The sequence below is a fragment of the Xiphophorus hellerii genome, chromosome 24 (assembly GCF_003331165.1).
Source record: "Xiphophorus hellerii strain 12219 chromosome 24, Xiphophorus_hellerii-4.1, whole genome shotgun sequence".
Classification (NCBI taxonomy): Eukaryota; Metazoa; Chordata; class Actinopteri; order Cyprinodontiformes; family Poeciliidae; genus Xiphophorus; species Xiphophorus hellerii.
In genome coordinates, this window is record NC_045695.1 from 5,559,483 (window position 1) to 5,585,797 (window position 26,315).

Consider the following 26,315-nt stretch of genomic DNA (forward strand, 5'->3'; position numbering starts at 1 on the left):
TTTTTTAACAATTGCAACCGTAATGCTTTGCAAAATTTGCAGAATCTGTTTTGTCGACTCAGAGTAGTTTCAGATTGTCCAACATTATAAAGAAGTTAATTAAATCACTAATAAACAGACATTTTTATGTACTGTACTTTGTTTTTCCAAATTGCTACTTATCTTATTCAAAAGTTGAAATCATTTGTAAATAATAATCCAGAGCAAATGTGCTTTGGTCTTGGCCACAGAAACCGGCACCAAAAAACAACTTCCAGCTCCCACCAGATTCTCGCGTAAACTTTTAAAATCGTGGCATTTAGTAAATAAACGAAAATATATGGCGAGACTTTTGATACGTCGGGGCCACCGTAGAAACTGTCTGCCTCCTAGTCATGTGATGTAGGGAGAAAAATATCAACATCACTGAGCTCTGTGTGTGAAACCGAGCATTAACAGCGGTGGCCTGGCTTTGTGCGGCGTTTACGTGAAATATTATTAATTAGCGTCCACAATACTAAGTAACAACCGGATGTTAGCTCTTTGTTTTTCCGGTGTCACTGCGCAGGTGAGCTGTTTTAGCTTGTCTTCCGGAGAAAATAAATAAACGGAGCTAACATGGTGCTAGCTCCTGAAGAAGTATGAATTGTTCAATATAGAAGATTGAAGGTTACAGTTTAAAAAAAAAAAAGAGAGAGAGATAGCGTTGGAAGTATGTATATTTACCGTTAAAACGGTATTAAGCAGTTACATTGAAACAAACAGCTGGCTTTGTTCGTGTCTGGGAGTTGTAGTCCTGATTTAAAATGCTTGTTTTAACATTTTTTACAGGATGGCTGTGGCTCCCTCGGGCCAGTCCTCACTTGTGCACAGCTTGGCCACACTTCTTCGCAATAATGGTATGTTCAAATATTCAATTAAATTATTTTTTTTTTTACAAAGCAGAGATGAAATAATTTCACTTCAGCTGAAGTTATTTAAATGGACTCAGTTCAGGCTGTGAGTCCAATCAAAACCAGCTGTTGTAAGAAACTTCCTGCCGTGACCAGCTCGGTTTAAAAGGGACGTCGAAACCTTTTGCTTTCTATGAGAAAGAATTCAAAGTTGGGAACAAAACTAGCTCAAGTCAATGGCTTCGCCCAAGAAAAGGGCAGACAAACAAAAGCAAAGCAAAGAACAAGTAGTCCTTTCTGAGGGGAAAAAACAAGGAGAGTTGAGACAAAGCTAAACACAACACTTGATAAGGGGTCCTTTCTGTGGAAAAGAACAAACAAAAAAAAAGAAACGTTTAACAGCTATTATAGTATCAGGACTACTTTCTACTGAAGAGCAAAACAGAGCAGACATTGTTAACAGCAACAATAAAAACACTAAGTAGCTCTGAGTCAGGAGTACTTTCTACAGCGATGAAGAACAAGGACAACATGCAAAGTTCTTAACAGAACTAGCTGCCATCTATGGCTCCATTCAGGAAAGAGACTCCAGTGCAACTATAGAAGCCCTTGGGCTGGGTGTACTTTCAATCCTGAACCCTACAGCTACAGAGATGGCTGAAGATTGATGATGCCGACTGTCGATTTCTTTACGCTTTAGTCGACGCTTGTCGTGAAGGTGTGACGATCTCTCTCTCTGTTCCTCATGTGAATCACTTTTCCTCTGCAGGTGACGTAGTCCTGGACGGCAGCAGCACGCTGACCCTCCCCGCCTGCACCCTGCAGCAGCTCACCAGGCTCTTTGAGCAGTATTTGTTGTCCAGGAGCCAGCAGCATGGCTTCCTGGCACTTCCTTCCCATCCGGCCGACACGTCCTCGCTGTTGCAGCTGCAGTTCCTGTTCGATGTGTTGCAGAAGACGCTCTCGCTCAAGGTGAAGAAGCCTGCTGCACAAGCACAGCATCTCTGAGGCCACCCAGCTTCTATAAACTCTATCTTTAACTTGGGCTTTGACTGGACCAAGTTTCTATGAGACTGACGACAGCTGGCGTGATTTTAAGGATCAGTATGAGGAAAAGCTCCCTAGTCTGTCATGCTGTGGGCCAATTACATATTAATGGTGTTTATTGATATTTAAGGGTTGAAATTAAATTTTGGGAATTTTGTTTGACTTTTTACAGTTGAAAATGTTCTTTTTTTTATAGTATGCAAATTACTGTTTGCAGCTATTTGTCAGATAAAGGTGTTGTATCTCTTTTAAACTAATGAAGTGAGTTAATCCTGACTAATCTTACTTCATCTGGTTGGGTCAAAGCACAGTCCATCAATAGACATGGGTGAGTCAGTGCTATGCTGCCCCCTGGTGTTCATTAAAATGTGACGATTTCAAGCGTTTGCTTTATTGAAAGTATAAGAACATAAACGAGCAGATAGTTTCTCCATTTTATTTCCTGCAAGTAAAGGAAACATTCACCTCTTCTCTTGCTCATGTGGTTGAAGAAATAGATTCTTTTAATTTTTGTCTAAATTCTGACTCCCACATTGTAAAAAAAAAAAACACCAAATTATTGCTCTGCACAGAACAGCACGTGTCCATCATCCAACTAGAGCAAAAGTCTGACATTAAGATGTAAATATTACCCTGTTGCTCACCTTATGTTTGTGTTCTTGCAGCTCATCCGTCTGCCTGGAGTCAGGCTGGAGTCAGCAGTCAAAATCTTCCCTTTCAAGTCTCTCAAGTGTTTAGAGGTAAAATCTGAGCTTTAATTTTACACTTACACGTAGTTCTTGTGCAAAGTTTACACACACTTAATATGAATATTAAAATCATTTTAGACTTTCAATTAGTAGTTCATAAATATTTAAGATTGTGGTTTTGGCAGGAGCAGCATTATTTTCCCTTGGTGCCGATTGGCTGAACCTCCGAAAGCAGATACAAGAAAGCGTCTGCGGTAGAACTATGAGCTACTGTGTGTATTAATGCATATTGAGGTATATTTGGTGTTTAAACTATCGAAATAGGCAGTTATAAGTTTTTATATTAGAGTGGGTCTCAAGTATCCTCATATTTCAACTATGCGCAGGTTGCTACGGTTCCTAGCCGCTTTGGGTTTACTGTATCCTGATCACAGACCTCGTCACCACATTATGCAACAAAAATACTCCAATAACAGATCTTCTTTATATTGTTCTATCCCTAGATGTGTTTTGGTTCCAAGTATCAACCCCAGAACAAATACAAATACCATCCATTACGAAGTCAGTCTTATATGTCCTGAAAAACCGCTCAGAGAGGATGAATCTGCTTCTACAATAAGCAAACCAAAATATCCAGATTGCAATTTGTAACTCAGGGAGAAACGCCTTCCTATGTGGATACATGAAGTAAAAATTGGAAGAGTTTATTAAATAACCACTTTCAGGTTTTGATGTAAAAAAAAAAAAAAAAAGAGCTTGAACTTGAGAACACCATCCCAACAGTGAGCTACGAGGGTGGCAGCATCAAGTTGTCATAGTTCCCCATTGGCGATTTACACGAGGATTGAACATTATGTGAAATTGTTGAAGTTAGATCAAAGCTTCCAGACTTACAGTGACTTTCATTAAACAGCTAAATAAATTATAAAGTACCTTAAAGGCAACAAAGTTAATGTTTTAGAACCAGTTCTGTTAGGAGGAATGGAACAGAACTCCAGCAAACTGTTGTCTATAGTAGGAGGCAACGGACCCAATTTAATTTATAGTCCGATGTATAAACCCTAAGAATTTAAGTAGAACTCTTTAAAGTTGTAGATGTATTTTTTTTTCTTGTTCTCCTCCAGCTGAAGAGAATCCCAGCGCACCTCCTTGAGGGACTCCGAGGAGTTTATTCCCAGCTTGAGGTCTTCACCTGCTCAAAGAGCCTCAACTCCCTGGAGGTACGTGTAGTTTGGGTTGTCAGCTTCCCGTGTCCGTCTCCATAGCAACTGTCTGTTTTTTTTTCCATCTCTGAAGAGTTTTTGCGGTGCTAGTGGCTCGTATTTTTTGCGACAGTAGGCAGACAGGAAAGAAGGGTGAGGAGAGGTCCACAGCACGCCCCAACTGTGTGTTTTTGCCTTTTCCCAGGAGCTGCTCTCTCTGTGTGGAGGTGACCTGAGCTCTGCGCTGACCTGGCTGGAGCTCCACACCCTCAACTTCAGCTACAACTCCATCGTCTGCCTCGACCAGTCACTAGTGAGAGCAAGCCACCCTCATGTCTCAACCCTTACTACTGTCAGCATCCTCTGTCACACTCCAACTGTTGCCGCTTTGTCTCGTAGAGTTTACTAAACGTCCTGAAATCCTTGGATCTGAGCCATAACAAGATTCAAGAGTGCGGAGAATTCCTAAAGGTAGAATGTTTTTTCATTTTAGCATTTCTCCATTGCTTTTTAGAAGCGAATACATAGGTTTTTTTCTTTTGTCTTTTTTAGCCTCTGAGTGAACTGGAACACTTAAACTTGGGATACAACTGCCTGCAGAGGGCGCCAACACTCGGGCCCAGCGCCAGGGCCAAGCTGCACACGCTCATCCTCAGGAACAACGAACTGGAAACCATTAACGGTAAAGAGTGCTGGCATTACTCGTGGAGTCTCTTATCTAGCCCTGAAACTCAAGCGGCTCCGGCCAGACTGAGAGGCTGGCTGATGAGGTCACAGAGCCCATTTAGGGCGGTGATGTCATCCGAGAAATAAAAATAAACCACCAGAACCAGTGTTCAGCTCTTAAGTTTTGTTTCTGTTCCCTGTTTTCGTGCAGGTGTGGAGCAGTTGTCCTCGCTCCAGCATTTAGACCTGGCCTACAACCTGCTGCTGGAGCACGCCCAGCTCGCCCCTCTCTCCCTGCTGCATGGCCTCACCAGCGTAAGGCGCTACTTTTATCCCCACAGCCTCATCCAGCTCCACGTCGGATCATGTGATGATGTGTTGTTGCAGCTAAACCTGGAGGGAAACCCGCTGTACTTCCAGAAGAGCCACCGCACCTGCACCGTGCCACACCTGTCCCCGAAGGCCGCCAGCCTCAGAGTGAGACGCTGCCTGAAACCGAACCGTTTTTATTTTTTGCTCCATCATAAAAACTCATTTTTGTGTCTGTTTCTAGATGAGGCTGGATGGAACCCCACTGTCCTCCTCTGAATTATCCGTAAGTCTGGGTGTTTGGCTGCAGCCGCAACATGTGAGCTTCCCCCCGGGGATCAGGGAAGGATTCTGACTCTGAAGTCAGTCTTCATGTGTCAGAGACAGGCTAGGATCAGTTCATCCTTCCATCCAATTGTCTGTCCAGTCATCCATTCATCATGGAAAGAAATATCTGTAAAAATCTGATATAATCATCATGAAGTTTAACATTTACAGTTAACCGTTGGCCAAAAAGGACTCTAGGAGGTTTGATAGGAAAAATGCATAGGTTCTGTTGAACTGCAGAGTTTCTCAGATGACATCGGGATTTGTCTTGAAAGTTCAGCGAACATGGCAGAGCGTGTAAAGATTTGGAGGTTTTCTCTGGAGAACAGTGGGACGGAAGACATTAGAGACAAGACGGAATAGATATGTCCAAATGAACGGAGCAAAAGGCATTGTGTAGAAGAGAGTGAGAGTTCAGTGTGTTTATGAGCAACGGTTCTCTGTTCTCCAGGTTCTACCCAAAGCAGGTCAGCTGATCATCCAGGTTCAGACGTCTGTGGCTCCAACCAGCAATCCACCTGAATGCAGCAATCAGGAGCCGTCAAGTGGGGCGGGGGATTTGAGTGACAGCCTGACCGCCGCCGAAGTTGGGATGTCCCGGTTTAGGAAGAAGAAGTCCAGAGTAAGAGTGAATCCAGGAGCCATTTTGTAAAGAAACAAACCCAACGACGATTGAAACTGTGTTTGGTGTTTCAGAGTAAGGTCAAAGTTCGGAGAGCCAGCATATCAGAACCAAGTGATACTGATCACAAGCCCAGACCCTTCTCCTCTGCACAGGGTTGGTAACTACCGTCTTTTCAGCAGCTACTGGAGAAATATCTAACACACTGACTGTTCTCCAACGTCTCTCCACCAGACATTATTCTTCCTCACCAACAGGAGATCGAACGCATGTCCAGCTTCAGAGACCAGCTTGGGGAAGACTGGCTGAGATACCAGCACCATCTAGATGGAGGGGCTCCCACCACCATCAGCAGCCCATACATCCCTCAGACTCTAACCAACGGCGTCAGCACCTCCATAACACCCAGCCATCCTGGGCCTGCTGTGGAGGTCTCAGAGGTTCTCCCACCGCCGCCACTGCTGTCCCCGGAGTCAAACGATCCGGAGACAGACTCCACGCTGCAGTGGCTGAGTCCGAGCGGCCAGCAAACCGATTCCACTCTGGAGGCCAGCACCGTGGATGGCCCGGTGGGGAAGCAGGAGGTGGCCGACTCTCACCAGTCCAGCCCCGACTCCCAAAGGTCTGCCAGGGTGTCGAGTGGCGGTACCAACCCAGAAGAAGAAGATGAAATCGGAGGTAAGGAGAGAAACTCATCCAGAATCTCTTCCACTTTCCACTGGGGTTTGTCTCCGATTTCTTTGTACTTTTTGAGAGTAAAAGTCTTCTTCCAGCAGTGGTCTGTACAGGTTCCCCAATGTTGGAGAACAGCATCCTCCCAGCTTTATTCTAATTTGACAGAAAGTCTTAATATTCAACCGCTGTCTGGTTCTTTCCATCGTCTCTCCAGTTGACCTGTGTCGCCCCCTGTTGGTCGGCATCCTCCCCACCGGAGAGGAGGCTGACGGAGAAGGTCAGGAGGGGAAGAGGATGGAAGTGTTTCTGCGGGTGAAGCACGGCGTCCTGGTGGAGGTGGACCCGCAGCGCGGCGTGGAGATGTCCCGGCTGGAGCTGGACAGCCTGGCCCGGGTCCAGACCACACAGGCCATCTGGACCCCACAGGTGAGCCCACCACCCGTCCCACTCTGCCAATCCATCCTGAACCTCTGCTTCCCTCCAACGCCGTGCCGCACGTTGCTTTGGTTTCCTCCATTATGACAAAACACTTCGACTCTCTCTGTTCTACAACTGTCTGAAGTCTGGGATGATCTGGGAATGTCATCCCAGATCATTACTACTTTCTACATGTGGAGAAATATGAAAACAGAAAACAGAAGAACATTTGGTTCTACACACTTTCCTGATAACCAGATGTTATGTTCCAGCTGTCAGTTTCCTTCTTTTCATTTTGTTTTTTTATTTCCTCTTTTGTCTTTTCTTGCTTTCTATAGGTCTTCTATACTTTTCCTTTCCTTGATTCTTCCTAGTTTCTTTGTTTTCTTCCTTCCTTGATTCCTTCCTGTTTTCTTTTCTTTCTATCTATCTACCTTCCTTTCTTCCTTTTCTCCTCCCTCTCTCCCTTCAGGAAACCCTCACCTTTAGAAAGACCTGATGGTTAATATTTGTGTGTAATATTCAATGAATCAGGATGTTCAACTGAAACAACCACACTCCACACTCTGCGAACGTCTGTTGTCTTTCCTACCCGGCATGGTCCCAACATGGCTCTGCTTTCTCCTCCTCAGGACGCCACGGAGCCATTTCCTGCTGTGGAGCTTCACTTCGACTATATTGCCAAGTCCAAACGGAGGCGGTCCTACGTCCTGCTAGATGACGACCCCCATCAGGCTGCACAGGTTAACTCTCCTTACTCACGTGATCTGGATTTGTTTCTCTGACTCGTGTTTATGACCACATGTTCCAGAAGAGAAAATATGAGCCATTTACAACTTAAAAGCAGCTCAAGACTTGCGCTCCAGCATGCAGGTGTACAGGCTGGAGTTTTGGCCCGAGTCCACCATGATGAATTATGTCCCCTGCAGGTTTTGAGCGACATCCTGTCCGCTGTGCTGGAGGAGAACCAGCGGCGGGACTCTAAATCCGGTCCTGCCTCCTCCCGCCTGCAGTGCCTCCGCTGCAGGTCAGAGTTCAGCTCTCACCTGGCAGCTGGTGAAGAGGAGGACGGTGGGAGTAGAGTGGGAGTGATGCTGCGGGACGGTGAGGAAGGACGGAACAGGGAGGAGCAAACGGAGGCAGATTATAACAATGGCAGTTCAGGTGAGGGCTGTAGAGATCGGCTCTGGAACGTCAAGTCACACCACATGATCTGAGCAAAATCTGGACTTTGACTAGGCCCAAATTCTCTTTTAAAACGGTTCTGTGATGATTCTTTTAGCATCGTATGATCTGACCAGCCCATTTAGCTTTTAGCCAAATCCAATTTCTTTTTGTATCTTTATTTCTAAATCTTGATATGCAGTTTGGCATGTCAGGCTCCACAGATACAAGTGGTATGAAAAAGAAGCAACAAATGAGCACAATTCGAGCCATTGGTTTGAAACAACAACCTATAGCCAGTCCCTATCCCGAGGTCAGGCCAAAACAGAAAAAAAAACATGACACTTATATTTGAACTGGCGTAAAAGTCTTCCAGAAATTAAAGTAGTTGATCAAAGGTTGCCAGATCTGAGAAAAAACTTATCAGCAAGTTGTCGTCCAAGTTCATCATGAATCTGGACATGTCAACTGTTGCTCTTGAACGTCTCTAAATGTGTCAGAAACAGCCAGGTTTTCATGTTTCCCCCCTGGCCCAGAAGCATCATGGGAAACCGTGTTGGGCTCTTCTCTCGCTTCAGCTTCCTGTCTGTTTCAATCCCTGACAGCAAGCTTTGTGGTTCCAGCTAGAGATAAAGCCGAGGACAAGGTCAGCACGTGGCGGGCTGCGCCACAGCTCCGCTAAACAAAAAGCGTTGGAGAGAAGAACGCCACTCCGCATCGCAGCGGGGAAAAAAAAAGACACGTAAAGAAAGAGAATGTTGATGCTTAATGACGATAGCTTCATTAAAAATAAAGCAACAAGCAGGTGTACTCACAGGAAGTACTGAGAAAAGGTGAAAAGCAACAGCAGCTCTGTTAGTGACTCCATCTAAGAGACACAAGCTGGGGGCTGGAGGTACTTTCTATGTAACTTTTTTTTTTATCAAAGAGTTTTTTGACCCTAGAGACCTTTTTTTGAAAGTTCTAAGACAGGAAAGTAGGTAAAGTGAGAGAGGGAAGACATGCAGCAAACTTCACCATACCAGGAATCAAACCTGCGATGGCCTTGTCGAGGACTAATGCCTCCTTATGAGGGCTGTGCTTAACCCCTGCACCACCACAACACCTGCTACAGCTGTTTTTTTATGAGAAGCCTTCTACTGGCTGAATTCCATATTTCTCTTACAAAAGCTGGATTCTTATTGTTGTATAATATTTTATTCAATCTAATGGGCAAAAACACTGCAAACAAATCTACTGAACGGAACAATAATAACTAAGCGTGCACCGGTTGTAGTTTTCTGGGCCGTTCGCCGATTACCGATCTTTAAAAAGCCTGACCTGCCAATTGCGATTTTGGCTGATACCAATTTTTTTGTCTGAAATGTTGCTCAGTATACATTTCACTTCCACTTCTCAGTGGGGCTCTGCTGGGTTTTTTCTTCGTGTTTGCCATGTCTCCAGCGGGTTGCTCTGCTGTGTGTGTGCAGGAGCAGTGTGCGTTTGTCCAGAGTGTGGTAGTGACCATGTGGTCCAGGTGGCCCATCAGGCGGCGCCCTGCAGCAGTACGCCCATCAGCGGCTCGCCGCGGCTCGAACATGAACTACAGCCTCTGGATTTTTTCCCACAGAGCGGCGGCAGTGCGGAGCAGGTCCTCCTCTCTAACACGCTGCTCTCTTGTTCCAGTTCCTGCTCTGATCTCGGTTTTTGTTTCTGCAGCTTGATGAAGTGCAGCGGGTCGGCGGCAGCCTCCTCCTGCAGTCCGCCGCCGCCTCGCCGGAGCAGAGCTTCGTCACGGCCCAGGGTACCTCCTTTTTCATCGGCGACGCCCCGGACCGCACCGACAGCCAGGGAAAGGAGGAGCTGGCAGGAAGCTACCACTACTCCGTCAGCGGCGCTACGCCCCCGCAAGCCCGGCCTCCTGCCGAACCTGCTCCTCCATCCATCCCAAAGGGTTAGCCCTGATTTCACCTTTTAATCCCTGTGCAGATAAGGAACCCTGCTTTATCCATTTCGCTTCAAAAATGAAATTCTTTTGCAGGAAGTTATGGTGCTTTCTTTTTTTTTTTTTTTTTTTTCATCTGTTAAGCATGGAATCACTTTGATGTTGGAGAAAACATCTGGAAACATCTGGAATCACGAGTTAGTATGTTGTAGCATTCCTTTCGTCTCTAATGGAACAAATTCTCTAAGGAATAATCTCTGCCTGATGAACAGACGGACCTGACAAATAATGTCTTTTTTTTTATGTTTTACATTCATATTTTTCCTTTAAATTCAGTAATTCCATAATCTTTCATTTTCATCATTGATTCCTATTAGTTTTAGATCATTTGTGTTTCTTCCACATTAAGTGTCTAAAACTTTTCTCTTTATCCCGTCATTCTATGCTCTTTTTCAAAACTCTCATAATTGACTTTTAAAATACAGTTTTATAAAATTCGAAACCCATCATTCACTTTCTGAAAATAAGTTGAATAAGGATTATTCTGAAACATCCATAATAACTTTAGTATATGTACTTATCAAAACTTCAGACATAAAAATTGGTATATTAACTTTTTTGTTTTGTCCTTTCAGTTTAGGTGATACCTAATGTTGTTCCACAACATGAACTGATTCTGTAACATTTTTTTTTTCCAATATTAAGCAATTCCAGATACTCCTCAATCAATGACTCTGATTTTCTGATTCCAGAATATTTTTTTCCTGAAAATTGCGTGACTTCATATTTTCTTCAATATTAAATGATTCCATGTTTTCCTCAACAATATTTTTTTAATCATTTCATTTATCCTTTTTTTTTTTGTTTTACGTGATTACAGATTTTTTTTTCTTTTAATTTCAATTATTTTGTCCCCTAAACATTACATGATTTCATATTCTGCTCCTCAGCATTACTCTTTTTACAACTTTTATATTTGTTCTTAAGAAACAGCAGTATGATGGTTATTTAGGTGTTTGTTTGAGGATTTAGAGAACCAGAATGTCCAGCTGTAGTTCGGTTGTTTGTTTTATTGCGGCTCTCAGCGCTGCTAGAGCTGTTAAGGAAGCCGTGTAAGTTTTGCCAACTTTAATTATCCCAATAAAAAAAAAAAAAAGCAATTAAAGCTTCAAATTAAACTCGATAAAGCCAGAGTGCCAAACTCCCGGAGCAGTCCGTCTTATCTCGCAAAACGAAAGGCAATTAGACTTCAGACAAAGAAGTGTCTCGACGAGCAAATGGCTTCTATCAGGAACGACACAGATGTAAAAATCCCCACATTTCTGAGGCTCGGAGAAACAAACAAAGCAGGTAATTGTTGCTTGGTGGATCAAATTCCTGCCAGGGGTTTTTATTGGGGGCGAGGGGCAAGCGCTGCTGTTCCTCCTGAACCCTGGAGGACAGGCTCCTACCTGCTCACCTCAGCTTTTTTTTTTTTTACGGATCCAAACGACGCCGGCGGCAAGCGGGGACCGCATAGGAATCCTCAGAGGGTTCCTCCGCGTCGGACTCCCTGACATCTGTCTGCCATTTCTGGGATGAACCACATGGTAAATTCGCAACAAGACAGATTGGAGTCATTACTGAAAGTGATGGGGGGTGGGGCGGGATGAAAGCCGAGGAGTCCTAATGATAGCTTCTTTATCTTTTTTTTTGTTTTTAATTTGTAGTGCTGTAGTACAGGCAGTACCGTATAATCTGTCCTTGTGAAGCCGCAGAGTCACTCTGAAGACGACTCATCCCGCAGCCTGAATGAACTGTTTTTTCGTGACTCAGAAAAGCCTGATTTTTTTCTCTTTTTTTTTTCTTTTTCATGCTCTTTATCGCACGCAGGTTTGCTCCTCCACCTTTAGAGGAACAGTCCTCTCCAGGTTCAAAGACCTTTAAAGTCTGACCTTCCTGTGCTGTTTGAGTCAAAGACTGCTGGCTTATTTTGGCCTCTGCGGGTCCCTGCCCTGTCATTTCTGATCAGCTGGACTCATTCATCACCGCTCGGATAACTTCTGTTGCCGATTTATATGCGTCTGGCTAATGCGGCGGTCCGCTGCAGTAAAATCTGGCTACAGTTTCACACACACACACACACACAAAAAATGAAATATGGAAGTAAGTGCTCCCAAACTGCTGCCACAAACCTCTGCCTCAACTATTAGTGGAAGATATCATTTGAGGGATTGAAGAAAAAGAGGCAAAAGTCTGCTCAGTCATTAGTCTTCTAGTTTATGTTTGGCTAAAAATACAGACCAGACAGCAGTTTTTAATAAAAATTTTAGGATTTCTTTTGTATTTTTGATGGAAATTGAAGATGATTATAAAAATATAAGCTCTATTTCTTTTGGCAAGAAGCAAAAATAATTCACCTGTATCACAGAAAACTAAAACTGTGCCTAGTTTGATATAGAAATAAAACATTTTGACCAGTATCACTATGGAATTGGCTGTTATGAATCTGCGTGGTTTAAATGGTGTCAACGCATTCTGTGCAGCTGGAACAGCTTCTTTTCAACAAGGTTTAGATCTAAGGGTGCACTGATCAATTGGGCCCAATTTCCTTAATTTTTGGGAGATCAGTGATCAGTCGATACTTCCATGTGAAGCCGATCGTAGCTACCTCAGCTAAGGTTTAGAAATCAAAATGTCTTCTATTGCTCTACTGTAGGAGAGCGCCCATATTTAGATCCGTTCTTTCAGATGTTCATTTGCGAGGTTAGACACCGGCGTGGGACAAACTGAGCTGGTTTGCAGTCTCGGGTCTAATTCATCCCAACGGTGTTAAATTAGATTGAGATCAGGACTCTGTGGAGGCCAGTTAAGTTTTGCCAAACCAAATTCGCAGAGAGCGACCCATTCCCGACAGGCGTGACCATGTTTTGAGGATGGCAGTGAGAGGGTAACACAACAGAAAATGACCAGGCTTTACTACAGCTTACAACAGCCTAATTAGTTTTTTATGTCTCAGATAAGCCTATCGTTTAGGTGTGTGATTAACTTCTTGATTTGTTGGTAAAGAACAAAGCAAATGTGCATAGGAAGAAAACAATGACTGGGCCTAACCCAGAACCCTGTGGAGCTCCATCCTTCCATTTAACCCTTAATTAGAAGAATTTGACATTACTTTCATACGTGGGAACTGCTAGCTAAAAAGTTAGTTGTGGTAACCGTAAAGCGCTAGTTCAACTAATGCTAAAGTGCTAAATTTTATCAATGCTGACATCCACCATGTGTCAGTGACACATTATGTGCAGTATATTGCCGTCAGCTGGACCAAATTTATTATTGGGGCCTGCCCATAGCAATCCCTATGCATTGCATGGCAGGCCCCTATTGTTCTACACCTCAAAATAACTGCTGCTTCCTACTACAGTTAATGCGGCTCGTACCGCTGCGTGGCCCCTCACAATATATATATCAAAACGTGCGGCTCAATCCCGTGAGGAGAGCTATTACTTTTGTTGGCATTTTGAGTAACTGTGGCGACATAATTAACAAAAAACGAGTCAAATTTAACTCAAAACAAAAGTCTAACTGACACAAAATAGACAGAATTTAGTCTGCCTCTCTGAGCTGCTCTTTAGAACCACAGTGATGGCAGAACGTCAGAACTACAGACCTGGTGGAAGAACTGCTATAAACTCATTTCATCTCTGAATGGTGCTGTTTATGTTATATCTTATATGCATATCATCTAGTGGTGGCAAAAGCAACAAAAATCTAGTGTGCTCTGGACTTAAGATGGAGTACATGCACACATATTTATGACATACTTTGATTAAACTAATTTATCTTCGGTGTGATTCCAGTACCAAAAAATTAACTTTATACCAGGTGAGTCTCTCTAACCTGAGAATGTGAACCTGTACTGGGCTGATTCTGTGCCTTCAAATCATTTTAACAATGCTCCTGGAGAAGATTCATAACTTATAACTTATAACTCTGAAACAGGAACAGGTCTGAAAAACAGCCTGTGTGCTACACTCAAGAGAGAGATTCATTTGATGCATCAAAGAGTGATGTCATCACTGCTGATGTTATTGTTACCAGTAGAACTGAACATTTTAATGGTGCATTAACACGTTTTGAGCGTCAGGCGAGTCTGGTTTATATTCAAAGTCTATGTGAAGCGTTGGATGCGCTAGATGTGTCAAACGCTCCAAATGGTTCAAATTGCGCCACTCTAGAGGCTTGAAGCGCGACGCAACGGCCCTCGACGCGCCTCCACATAGACTTTGAATGCAAAGCAGCTGCGCCTGACGTTCAAAAGGTGTGTGGCAGAAGGGGAACACCTAAAACATGCAGGGCAGGGGGGCCTGAGGACCAGAACTGAGAAACACTGCATTAGTTCCATCATATTAGGACCAGGCTTTGGTCCTAATATGATGGACTCATTGCTTTGGGTCAGGGGTAACATTTAGAGGTAAGATGCTAATTAAGTTTTAGATAGGGTTAGGGTTAGGAATAGGCTAGTATTGTGTAGGGTTATTGAAAATGTGTGGATTAGGCAAAATCGCAGCTACTAAAATGAAGGAAATCAATGCAAAGTTCTAATATGGGTCGAAATAGTTTTGACAAACCTGTACAGCATTTTGTTTTCTAAATCATTATAAACAATGATGATATAATATTAGGGTGTTTTTCTGCCAGTTGTGTAGCTGCAGTACACTAGTAGTGTAATGTGTTGAATGTGCTGAGACACATTCAACACATTAGAAACCAATCAGAACCAAAGGTTTGCCTTTTGGTTCTGATTGGATGTTTCTGGACAGTAGCAGAGCTAGATGCATTTTCGCAGATTCTCTGTTTCATATTCTACTGTCAGACACTTTTAACAAATATTCATCCATCCATCATCTAACACACTTATCCTTGCACACACACATTCACACCGTAGGACAATTTAGAGAGATCAATTAATCAAGCAATTAATGCCGAGTGTTAGCAAAACCTAGGTTTGGATAGTGACCTAGGTTAGTGCCACCTGGGGGTGGGTCGGCGTAAAGGCCGAGCCGGGCATAGATTGGCCTTCACGCCAACGCCAACATGAAGCCCCTTCATGCAACCAGTGGAGGTTGGTCGCATGGACGTCTGTCTTTCCTCGGACCTCCATGTTTGTGTGGAGGTTTGGCTTTGCGTGGACTCCTGTGATTGCAACCTGGGTGTGGGTCGGTGCAAAGGCCGAGCCACGCTATGCATGGAGACCCCTGATTGATTGGAGGTCTGTATTTCGTTAGACCTCCCTGATAGATTGGAGGTCTGTCTTTCCTCGTACCTCCCTGGTTGATTGGAGGTCTGTCTTTCCTCGTACCTCCCTGATAGATTGGAGGTCTGTCTTTCCTCGTACCTCCCTGATAGATTGGAGGTCTGTCTTTCCTCGTACCTCCCTGATAGATTGGAGGTCTGTCTTTCCTCGTACCTCCCTGATAGATTGGAGGTCTGTCTTTCCTCATACCTCACTGATAGATTGGAGGTCTGTCTTTCCTCGTACCTCACTGATAGATTGGAGGTCTGTCTTTCATTAGACCTCCCTGATAGATTGGAGGTCTGTCTTTCCTCGTCCCTCCCTGGTTGATGGGAGGTCTGTCTTTCGTTAGACCTCCCTGATTGATGGGAGGTCTGTCTTTCCTCGTACCTCACTGATTGATTGGAGGTCTGTCTTTCCTTGGACTCCTCTGGTCGTAGGGAGCCTTCTATTTGCAGGGGGACCTCTGGTTGGGTGGAGACTCTAGGACGGTTGTTTTCCAGAGCAAGTTTTAACTTCACCTTCAGGTCTGCAACCTGACCCTGAAGAGATTTTACCGTTTCCTCCTGGGCTTTGAATTTGGAAGCTTGCTCTGTGTGACTTTTGAGCTGCTCCTCGTATTTAAGTCTCACTCTGTATTCTTCAACCATGACTTCTATCAGACCTTTGTTGCGGGAGGCATATTTTTCAGCCTCCCTCTTGAAGTACTCCAGCTGTTGAAGGATGCTCTTGTCGGCTGTAACTTTGGAAGAGCAAGAAACCTTTGACACATCTTTAATCTCTGGCACGTTTCTTTCATGTTCACGTTGGACTCGCAGGTGATGTTCTTTTACTACCATATTTTGCAGTTTTTGAATCTCCTCCTGATGTGATTTGACTTCAGCCTGATATGCAATCCTTCGGTCTCTTTCCTCATGGAGATCAAAAATCTTACTCTGCAACTCTTTTTTAAGATCGTCTACCTGGTTTGCGAGATCGATGACGTGTTGGCTTGTTTCTTCCACGACTTCCACTGAGGGGGTGATCTCGAAGCCAGCAGAGGGAGTTGTTTCCTGCTTGACTTCCAATGATGTTGGACTCTCAAAGTTGCCAGAAGGACCTGATTCCCCCTGAATCTCTGCTGATTCATCTTCCGGCTTAATGGGGCTGTCGCTGTCATCTTCAAAAGAAATGACTTCGTCGAAGTCGACTTGGATGTTGAGGTCCATCATGTCGACCCATGAAAGCTCAGCTGGAAAAGCTTCATGTTCACAAACAATCTGTTGTTGCTTCATGTCGATGTTCTGGTAAATTCTTGCTTCTCTGAAAGGCGTGTAATATCTGGAATCGATATCCCGCTTGTTTCAATTAATTTCGAACTTGCTCTGAAGAGTGATCTGTCGCGATAGAACTGTGGAACAGGTCTGAGAAAACTCTGTCTGTGAGCTACATTCAAGAGAGAGACTCCTTTGTGGTATCATAGAGTGACGTCATAACCGCTGATGTCACTGATACCATTGGAATTGAACATTCTATCAACCTTATTCCTGGGAGGCTTACTGGGGAAACGATTAAGGGTGTTACTTCCGTCGCCCACCAGAAGTAGAAGTATTTCATTGTAATTTGGAGGGTTTTTGGCTAATCTATATTCATGATAGAAGTTACATCTCTGTTTTCAGTTATTGTACAATATTTAGTAAACTTGTTTATGGACACCGTCTGCTATCAGAGAGCTATTCAGTACAGAGGATTGTAATTATGAGTTTAATCACGGGGAGCAACAGTGACACCGCGTTAAGTTTTGTAAAAGAATTTCAAAATAAAAACCTAAATATTCCTCTCAGGGTAGTGCTAACTCTATTGCTGATTTTGCCTGATTGACCACAGTATAGGTTCGCTTGGAAATAAGATAGGATAACAAATAAGTCTTAAGAAAGCACACAGGGCTTCAGTAGATGGCACAGATGTAAAACGTCATTCAACTGAAACTTAAAAAAAAAAAAAAAGTAAATTAATGTTCTGAAATGTAGCTGGAAAATTTAATTCAGGGTAAGCCAAGAGGTGCGAAGTGGAAAAATGATTTGATTAGCCGAAGTGTGCCCACTACTGATGAGTCTAATATGTGTTTATTGGGAATAAATAAAAATAAAACATGATCAGATATTTACTTATCTCCTGTCGTGTCTGCAGATGACTTGGATCTGTTGTCCGAGGACTACGAGTCCGTGGACCATCGGCTGAAGCTTTTCTTGGATGTGGAGGTCTTTGAAGAGGAAGAGGAGCTTCACTCTTTTCTCAAGGTCTGTGGGAGAACACACAGATGGGGGATGGTTTCCTCTTTGAAAAGACGTTTTTATGAAAAAGAAGAGTCGTAAGACATTGTCTCAAAGATTTTTAAACCCTCGCCACAGAAACCAAACTACTTCCAGACATCTGAAGCAGAAATATGGCATCTCTGACTTTGAAAAGTCCTATTAATTATCTCTCAAATAGCTCAAAGGTTCGGTTATAAAGCCTGGTGGCAATTTCCTAAAGTTCAGCTGCGGTTTGTTCTGCCAGTCAGACAGCCTCTTTAAAGCGACGAGGAACAAATCAGCAGATATGGCCTCTGACAGCGATTGCGGTTTGTGTTATTTGGGGGGGGGAACGGACGAAATTGTTTTTTACACCCCCACTGAGAAAGTGGTGTCATCCGAAAATACAGATGTTAATAGTTTAGTGTTGAAATTATGGCTCAATGAGCCTTATTATGATGCTATTAGAAAAACAATATTCACCCAAGAAAACAGCTGTCATTTATTGCCTTTTTTTTCCCTCAAATATCGAATAACATCATGTTCCTCTTTCATTTCTTTGGATCCACAGATGTCGGCTGTAAAATATGGAGAACCGGGGGAGGTTCCCTCGCTGTTGGTTGTTTCCAACCAGCGGTTATACTTTCTGGAAATGACATCAGACGTGCAGTAAGTAAAGCAAAGTTTCTGCTTTGTTCTTCTTAAAACATGAAATGACTAGAGCTCTGTTATTCAAAATATTCACCCCACTGGGAATTTTTATGCTCGTTCTGCTGATTCAAATTTCTATGTTTTGGAGATTTGTGTTCTATACAAAATATTCCAAACTTTGTGCCTAAAAAAAATCAGGAGAAACTAGTAATAACTTCTCGCTGGTATGAACCATACCTTCAAACCAAAAGAATTGCAGAAACGAAAGAATCTGTTGGTGGCACGAAAGCATATTTTAAAAAAAAACAACAAATGCATGCCAAAGATTTTGAAGGATATTTGCGTTTCAGATAGAAACAGCCATAAGAAACACTGAAAACACCCGCACAGAAAAGCACGGTGGTGGCGTCATGCGGTGGACATTTAGGGGATCATCATGTGAAAACTTGAAGATTGTTCCGGATTAAAGGAAGGATGTCAAATATGGAAAATGTTCAAACAAACTGGGGAAAAAAAAGTGATCCTCAGCAAAAGAACTCTGGAAAAAAGGTCAATACAGAGCTTTGTGAATCAGGTCAAACATACTTTTCAACGGCACACCTCATATTCGTGGGTGTTAGGAACCACAACCACCCACCAGTAGCTAAAATCCATGAATATGCTTAGAACTGCCTATTTTAATAGTTCAAGCACCAATACACACAGGAGAAACCATCTTAGTGCTACCACAGAAGCTAACGTTTACAATGTTTCTCACCTCTGCTCTTGACGGTACAGCCAGTCATGGTTGAGGAAATTGAGAGGCACTCCTAGATTGGCTGTTTTGCTAATGCCAGCCAATTTCAAGTAGCGTTTCAAGTAGCGTAGGTACACAGCTTCCCGTGTTTCATTTTCTTTCAAATATCATAAATGTGATCTATGCAAAAACACAAATAGGCGAAACTCAACCATGAATTAGCAGGGTCCACTGTATTCATACTTTCTAAACATGCAAATACATTTTCAAAAAGCCCCAAAGCCTTTGCCGCTAGCTGTTCTTTCATTAGATTGCTTTTATGTCTTTGATTGTCAGACTTTTCTCACAAAATAAAGCTATTTGACAACAACAAGAACCATCTGCTAATCAGGCACGCTCTGCCCTTTTGCCACTTGGATGGCAAATTCTCCCATTTGCCGTCCAAGTTCTTGTAGTCACAGCTTCAGTCACTGCAAACATACACCAAATAAAACGGTCTCTGTCAACAAAAATGAACTTTCTGACCTTTAGAATATCAGTTTATAGTTTAAGATATTGCAAGAGACATTCAGTGGAATAATGAGAAATATTATTCCACTGAATATTTCTGTAACAGTAAGAGTACTGGAGGCATTAGGGGCTCTTGAGGCAAAAGCTAAACAATTCTCCCATTTTACTTTGACTAAAAGCAAAAACTATTTACATTTTTGCTTAGTTGAAAAAAAAAAAGCAGGTTATACACACAACAATGCCACCATGGTACGAATTAAAGTCGCATATTTTTCAGCTCTGTTGCAAAGGTTGTCAAACTTTCGATATGCCCACTAATATTTGGGTAAATATTTGATTTGTAAATTGCAGAGAAAACACTTTTTTTTTTTTTGTAGTCATTAGCAAAGTTGAAGTTTATTAATTCACGTTTTTCATTTCTAACTTTTTGTGGAACGTAACTCCAACTTGTTTGTGGATTTATTGATAGAACATATCAGTATCAGAAAAAAAAAATAATAATTGTAGGTCGCAAATCTGAAATGTTGAGGAACGATGGTACCCAACATGTTATTGGCTGTTTTTTGCAAACCAGTCCAGAAACATCATTTATTTCCCTTGGCGCTGTTTGGCTGACCCACCAAGAGCAGGCATAAGGAAAACTGTGACTGATCTGCAATAGCACTACAATTTTTCAGTGTGGTGTTTCAATGGATGTTAAGGTATATTTGTTGTTTGAACTGTTGTACTTATGGGTGCACCGATAAATTCGCCAATCGATGAATTGGCTCAACTTCCTTAATATTGAGAAATCGGCGATCGGTTGATTCTCACATGAGAAGCAGATCTTGTCTACTTCTGCAAATGTCTGAAAATGAGCAAATAGGTTTTGGCCAAAATCAAAATGGGCCAGTTGGGTTTTCCAAATATTGGCAATCGGCCACAAAAGTGCAATCGGTGCACCCCTAATGAAAAGAAGCACATTTTTTTACAGGCGGTCTCATATATTCACAGTTTGTCGCTAACCTGAACCCCTGCGAGAATAAGGGGTCCACGTTTAGAGATGATTTTGTCTCATAAAGACAAAATCTATTCAAAAATGACCAATCTTTCAAAAGGGGGCGCCACACTGCAGTTTACTTCCCACCCTCCATTCAGGATGAACACAGCACAGTCTGGCCAGGTTTCTGGGCCACATCTTGAAAACACATTGATCTTAAAGCTGTCTCTCCCTCTCCTGTCTTTTCTTTTCTTCTGCATCATAACAATAAGAAATGAATCCCTCAGATTTAAACACTTGATCTGATGCCTTTTCAGGATTTTCTCAGAATTAGCCTTCCGTGTTCTTTAACAACAAATTCACACCTTAAAGTGTCGGATATTACATAAGGCTTTTTAACCGGCTCCTCGGTTTGTTTCTTGCCCTTTCTGAAGCGCGGTGTTTCCTCCCAGCAGAGGTCCGCTCACCGATTGGCTGCAGAAGAAGGACAGCTACCCAATCATGGAGCTCAGCTACCTGGAGGTGGGCCTGGGCTCCCAGAGCATCCACATGGAGTTTGCAGATGGAGGCGTGGCCTATACTCTCCTCGTCAGGGACAGCGTGCGCTGCAAGCGTTTCTTTGGCCTCCTAACAGGTAAAACCAAACGCTAATTCCAGAACCTGTGTTCTGGTTAGGAGGGAATGCTGCCGTCAGCGGTTAGAACAGCTTGTTCCCGCTGCAGGAACCCAACCTGCTCCGACGGCAGACTGCAGCAGTGGCATCACTCAGACTGAGCACATCCTGCCCAGACTGGATTGTCTGGAGAGGGAGGAAAACGTTTTATTAGACAGTAGGGGGGAAGGGCTCGGACTTGGAATGCCTGTGGAAATATGGAAAATTAATGTGAAGGTTGGGAACAAAACAGGAAATCTCTGGACTGTATGGAAAAGTCATCTGATTGTTTCTGAACGAAGCAAACATGGAAAACACAAATATACTGTGGTTTTCAAAAGTGTTCTTTGCTCACTATAGAACTTTTTTTCACCTTAAATGTAAAATAAAATAAAATTCCGTCCAAGAATGGAAAACATTTCTAAGAAGAAAGTTGTCACCAAATGTAAAACTTGTGTTAAATAGGAGTCAGTAAACTTAAGTTGAGGTGCACAGGTTAGAGGTCACTTTCAGGTCAACCTGAAAATGACCTGAAAATTATAATGTCCTGTATAATATTGATGCAATATTATACAGTATTTTTACCAACTTGATTGCTTTCCTTGATAAGTTGCTGTATAGAGTACAAAACGTTGCAAAATATATTTTACACATTCTTTCTAAAAAATGTAAAATGCATTTGGGGGACAAAAAAAAACAACTCTTTAATAATTATGATTACATTACTCTGAAACTTAATATACCAAAGATGCAAAAAATGGAGAAAACCAGTTAATTAAATTTTTAAAAATCAACATTTTTTGGCAACCTTATTTTACATCCAGATGAAAAATGTATTTAAATTAAACATTTTTAATGAAACACTGTTCAAAAAACTGAATGTTAATCTTTTTATATAAATACCCTGAAAAATGATTGAATTCCAGGTAAACATCAAACAGTCACTTTATTAGGCTCTTTAAGCCGTTTTAAGTATTGATAAATATGAGGGTGTTGAAATATATTCCTCCCCAGAAATTAAATAGTTAGAGGAACATTGTAAAACGTCTTAATTTTTATTGTTCATTTCTATTATTAATCAATGTTGGACATACTTCTCCTAATCAGCTAATCTGTTATTTTGCGCTAATTTTTCACTTAGCACTTTAGCTGTGTAAATGTTTAGCGCACTTGACTGTTTTATAATCTTTTAGTTGAATGAAGTTCGACATCTGTATTGTAGCTTTGAACTAATGAATTCTTCGAGTAGTTAGTCGTTTGTGTTCCGGCTCTTATTTTGAAATGAGTGAAGACGATTTACACAGCAGTTCAGTTTTCTCTAAAGGATCACTTCCTGAAGCGCAATAACAAACTTGACCCTGTTGAAGGCAATATACTATATTGTAGCCACGATGAATCACTGACACATGGTGGGCATCGACATGGTTGTATTTTCCACTTTAGCATTACCTTCTACTAAATACCGTGTTGGTATCGCGGTTTAGTGTTTGCACAACTAATGTTTATGATTAGTACTTTTGGATAAGTGCAACTTTTCAGTTTGCGGCTCCCACCGCTCACATTAATATTGTTTGTATTTTTCGCTCGATTCTATATCAGCCTATAACTCCGAAATAGCACCGACTGTAGCTTTTTAAAACCAGCTGATGCTATCAGTTTCTGGCCTTTAAAACATTGTTTTCTGTGCAGGGGTCTGTCTGTCTGTCTGTCTGTTTGAAAACTTTTTAATATGCTGCCTCTCTGCCCCAGCAGAGACCAGAAGTCTCTGTCACTGAGGCTGATTACTATCAGGCTGAACGTGATGAGTGTCACTGAGAAGGTAGAGCGTGGCCTAAATGAAGGTAACATTAAGTCTGCAAGCCTATCCAGTTTTGCTTCCCACTTCCAACAAAACTAACTTTTCTTTTCTTCCCCTCCCTCTTTGTGTAAGCTCCCTCTCTGCTGTGAGAGTCTAAATCCATAAACAGCTCATTTAGTTTCTTGTATTTCATTGTGGCTGAAAATGCTTCCAGATTGCCTTCAACAAGACCGCAGAGGCTCTTGTTGAATTCTTGGTTTAAAAAAAAAAAAAAATCCCTAAGAGATTGACAAAAAAAATCAGATGTTTCCGGTTCAAGCGTCAGCTATATGTTGGTTTCTGAGATAGCCGAGTTGTCGTTACGGCGACGACTCTCTGTTCTGTCAGCCAAACGGACCCGAAATACAGCTGGTGAAAGATTTCGCCAGAGGAAGCACAGCAACGCTTAACCAAAACAAGCCCCCTGTCCCGTCGCCTAAATCAGCGGGCAAAAGTTTGAAACCACAACTGGAATGACGGTGGACTCGCTGGCTAGAGAGGACGGAAAGGATGTGGTCGCAACCAGGCCGTCTTTCTGGAGCTGGCAGCTCTGACGCAGCTTCAGCTGAAACCTGAGCGATAACACGTGGCACATGGGAGCTGCTGCCCAGAGAGCGGCTCATTACCGTTTATTTTTCTCTCATTTGGGACAGTTTATTGCTTTTCAGTCGAGTTTGTCTTCCCAGATTTGATGGATTCGTCCCATCAGCAACGGGCTTTCGGAGGCCAGCTGACGTACAGAGTGGCGATGTGGTGTTTGCTTTCGTGTGAAAACCCATCAGGGGTGTTGGTGTTGATGCTGGAGGCAGCGAGGGAGTCTGCAGCGTGACGCTCGCCAGACTCCCATCCAGACTCCAGTTGTTGCCAGCTTGCTTCTAAACACTTTGTCCGCCTGTCGCCTTTGCTTATGCGTGATCCCAGTCTTGGATGGCACCTCGCTAACTGTCTGCGTGAACATGTTATTTAATCTTCTCGTCAGTCCATCATGTCTCGCTGCGTCATGTCAGCAGTGTGGGAGACTCTTCAAGTTGGAATTGTTTTGGTAAAAAACTTTGCTTTATTGATATAGTTTGTGTTTTATTTTTTTTATTTAGCTAACCTACCAAGCTACCATAGCTGGTTCAGGGTGAAAACTTACTATGGAGCATCTGTTTCTAGGGCCCATCACAGGGGGTTCGTTTATAACTAAAGTGTCGCTGGAGTTATTAACCACTCATACATGTCAGAGAACTAATTACTGAACCTGGAATACTTTCTACGCACTCTTTAGCTGCATGTCCTAGTCCAGTGGCCCAGAAAACAATCTTTGGGAATCACTGTCCTAGTCTTTGATGTAGGGTTAAACATCTTACTAGATGAGTTTTTTGGGGGGAGGTTCATTCTTAGATGACAGATTTATTACTGCGTCTGTAAAACCAGCTACCAGATAATGTCGTGAGGTAGGGGACTGAGAGTAATCAGCCTCAGTGACCTTTTCTGGTTGGTTTCTATTTTTTTTTTAAAAAACCCCACAAATGATTATATTTAGCCTGTCCACTGCCTTCCCTGTGAGATGCCTCTTGAAAAAAAGTTATCTCTTCCAGCACAGTCTGGTCTTTCTCCCATTGACTCGGATTGTCTCCCATTAATTTTGACCTGGCCAATCACTGAACAGAAAGAGAAGTTGTGAATGGTGACGTTGATTTTCTGCACTGTTTTAGAATTGTAGTCGCCTTAGTTTTAGCAAAGGCTGTGGAGGAAGTGAAGTCCCTGTTTGCTACGCTTCCAAATATTGAATTTACATTTTCAGCTGCCTCGTTTGCATCAGCTCTCCTTTCTTCTGTCCTTTTTTTCATTTTTACAATCATAAAAATGTAAGAGTACATACACTATACACTATAATAGACCACAAAAACACAGGTAAATATGTGATACAAAATAGAACATATAGCATCTATGCTACATTTTGCTAAAATATAATATGATATAATAGTACAGTATGATATAGTATTACACAACATAATTATGCAACATATTATTGTGGTACAATACAATACAGTAAGATAAATTATACTAATATACAAAAGTAACACGATTCTGTGATTCAGTATATGTATACTACAATACTTTTCAGTATAATAAAGTTGATATGTGTTGTACAGTATAATACAGTATCATGTTGTATGATACATTATGACAGCATGATCAATATACTGTTTAGTATAATGTTGTATAGTACAGTATGTTGCAATGTTATACAATATTATTCCAAACAATATGATGCAAAGTGATACTGTATGGTACACATGACATAATTAAATACTATACAAAATGTTATGGTTTGACAAAACAGTATTATATTACTGTTTTACAATATGAAACAGTAATATTAAAAAATAGAAACATATTTTGAAGAAAGGCCCCTATTTGGAATTCGAATAGGTGCCTTCATAAGGAAAGCCTTAACTAAAATAGCATTTTGCAGAAACCCAAAATAGCTTATTCAGCAAGGAAAGCATATTTATTTGAATGTATGAATAATTCCCATCTTTGACATTCTGATGAATATTCTTATGACTTGTATATCTAATCTCCTTCCTGGACTTTAAAACCACAATTCTGGTGGTTCTTCTTTCTGCATTTGTTGCAGCACAGAACAAATGACAGTACAGTCCTATTGGTTCTCTTCTAGTGCAGTAACATTTATTGTACTGTTATCCGTATTTCACAGTACAAATGCTGTAGTGTACTGTTCAGTTAAAAAAAAAAAGATCAAAACTTCATTAGGATTTTATTCATTTGGTTCAGTCTTTGGCCTTTTTTTAAAACTACATGTTAACTTTTTTTTTTAAATAAAAAACAGCTGTTTCTAGCTTGAGATGCTTACACTGAGAACAATTTTTGAAACAGTTCACACATGTTCATTATTACTCAAACACTTGTTTGCATGTTCCTTCCTTTTGGTAAACCAAGCATTACCAGAATCACTTGTAGCCTTAATTTAAAGATCCAAGCCAATAAAAGAGTCAATGTCCTGGGAATGAACTCTGCCTTTCTTAACCACATTATGAGTATACAAACATATATATATATATATTTTTTTTTTAAATGTCCTTTTCTACTACAAAAATGATTCTTTCCTTCAGATCGTCGTCAGAAGATTAAAGCAGACCAAACTTTGCCACCGTCCCACTCCCCGTCGCTCCTCCTTCATGTCCATTGATATCTCCTCCACCCTGTATTGTTGTCACCCTTAATCTCACACCAACATTTGACGCCTGCTCGGCGTCACCCAGCGGATCCTATTCACCGCCGCATTTTTTTCCCCACCCACGGACTCAATGGAGCTGAAACCCTACACCTGCAACTGGAGTTGGCTTTCTTGTTGGAGTTACAATAGCAGAAGGTCTGTCAGTCGGGAGTGCCGCTTCTGTCTGCCGGCTCCCCCCGCCCCCTGAATGATGGGGTATGATGTTCCTTGATCTGCTTTCACACTCTGGTTTCGTTTT

At 42.1% G+C, this 26,315-nt stretch overlaps 1 protein-coding gene across 4 annotated transcripts in view; it reads left to right on the plus strand.

Annotated features, from left to right (window-relative positions):
* The first annotated feature begins 360 nt into the window (after nucleotides 1–360).
* Nucleotides 361–26,315, plus strand: part of stk11ip (serine/threonine kinase 11 interacting protein) — a 31,878-nt gene continuing 5,923 nt past the window's right edge. Inside the window, exons 1-22 of one of the 4 annotated variants that reach the window (XM_032557061.1) lie at nucleotides 361–547; nucleotides 811–878; nucleotides 1,642–1,844; nucleotides 2,585–2,659; nucleotides 3,733–3,828; nucleotides 4,016–4,123; nucleotides 4,210–4,281; nucleotides 4,363–4,492; nucleotides 4,688–4,791; nucleotides 4,864–4,953; nucleotides 5,030–5,071; nucleotides 5,564–5,734; nucleotides 5,809–5,890; nucleotides 5,969–6,412; nucleotides 6,624–6,835; nucleotides 7,459–7,569; nucleotides 7,756–7,990; nucleotides 9,460–9,620; nucleotides 9,689–9,923; nucleotides 17,359–17,468; nucleotides 18,034–18,131; nucleotides 20,773–20,972. In XM_032557061.1, the coding sequence (XP_032412952.1) occupies nucleotides 812–878; nucleotides 1,642–1,844; nucleotides 2,585–2,659; nucleotides 3,733–3,828; nucleotides 4,016–4,123; nucleotides 4,210–4,281; nucleotides 4,363–4,492; nucleotides 4,688–4,791; nucleotides 4,864–4,953; nucleotides 5,030–5,071; nucleotides 5,564–5,734; nucleotides 5,809–5,890; nucleotides 5,969–6,412; nucleotides 6,624–6,835; nucleotides 7,459–7,569; nucleotides 7,756–7,990; nucleotides 9,460–9,620; nucleotides 9,689–9,923; nucleotides 17,359–17,468; nucleotides 18,034–18,131; nucleotides 20,773–20,972 (3,046 nt within the window). In that variant the 5' untranslated portion in view covers nucleotides 361–547; nucleotide 811. Of the gene's footprint in view, nucleotides 548–670; nucleotides 692–810; nucleotides 879–1,641; nucleotides 1,845–2,584; nucleotides 2,660–3,732; nucleotides 3,829–4,015; nucleotides 4,124–4,209; nucleotides 4,282–4,362; nucleotides 4,493–4,687; nucleotides 4,792–4,863; nucleotides 4,954–5,029; nucleotides 5,072–5,563; nucleotides 5,735–5,808; nucleotides 5,891–5,968; nucleotides 6,413–6,623; nucleotides 6,836–7,458; nucleotides 7,570–7,755; nucleotides 7,991–9,459; nucleotides 9,621–9,688; nucleotides 9,924–17,358; nucleotides 17,469–18,033; nucleotides 18,132–20,772; nucleotides 20,973–26,315 lie in introns of those variants that run through there. The other 3 variants (XM_032557063.1, XM_032557064.1, XM_032557062.1) reach the window with 3 other exon arrangements.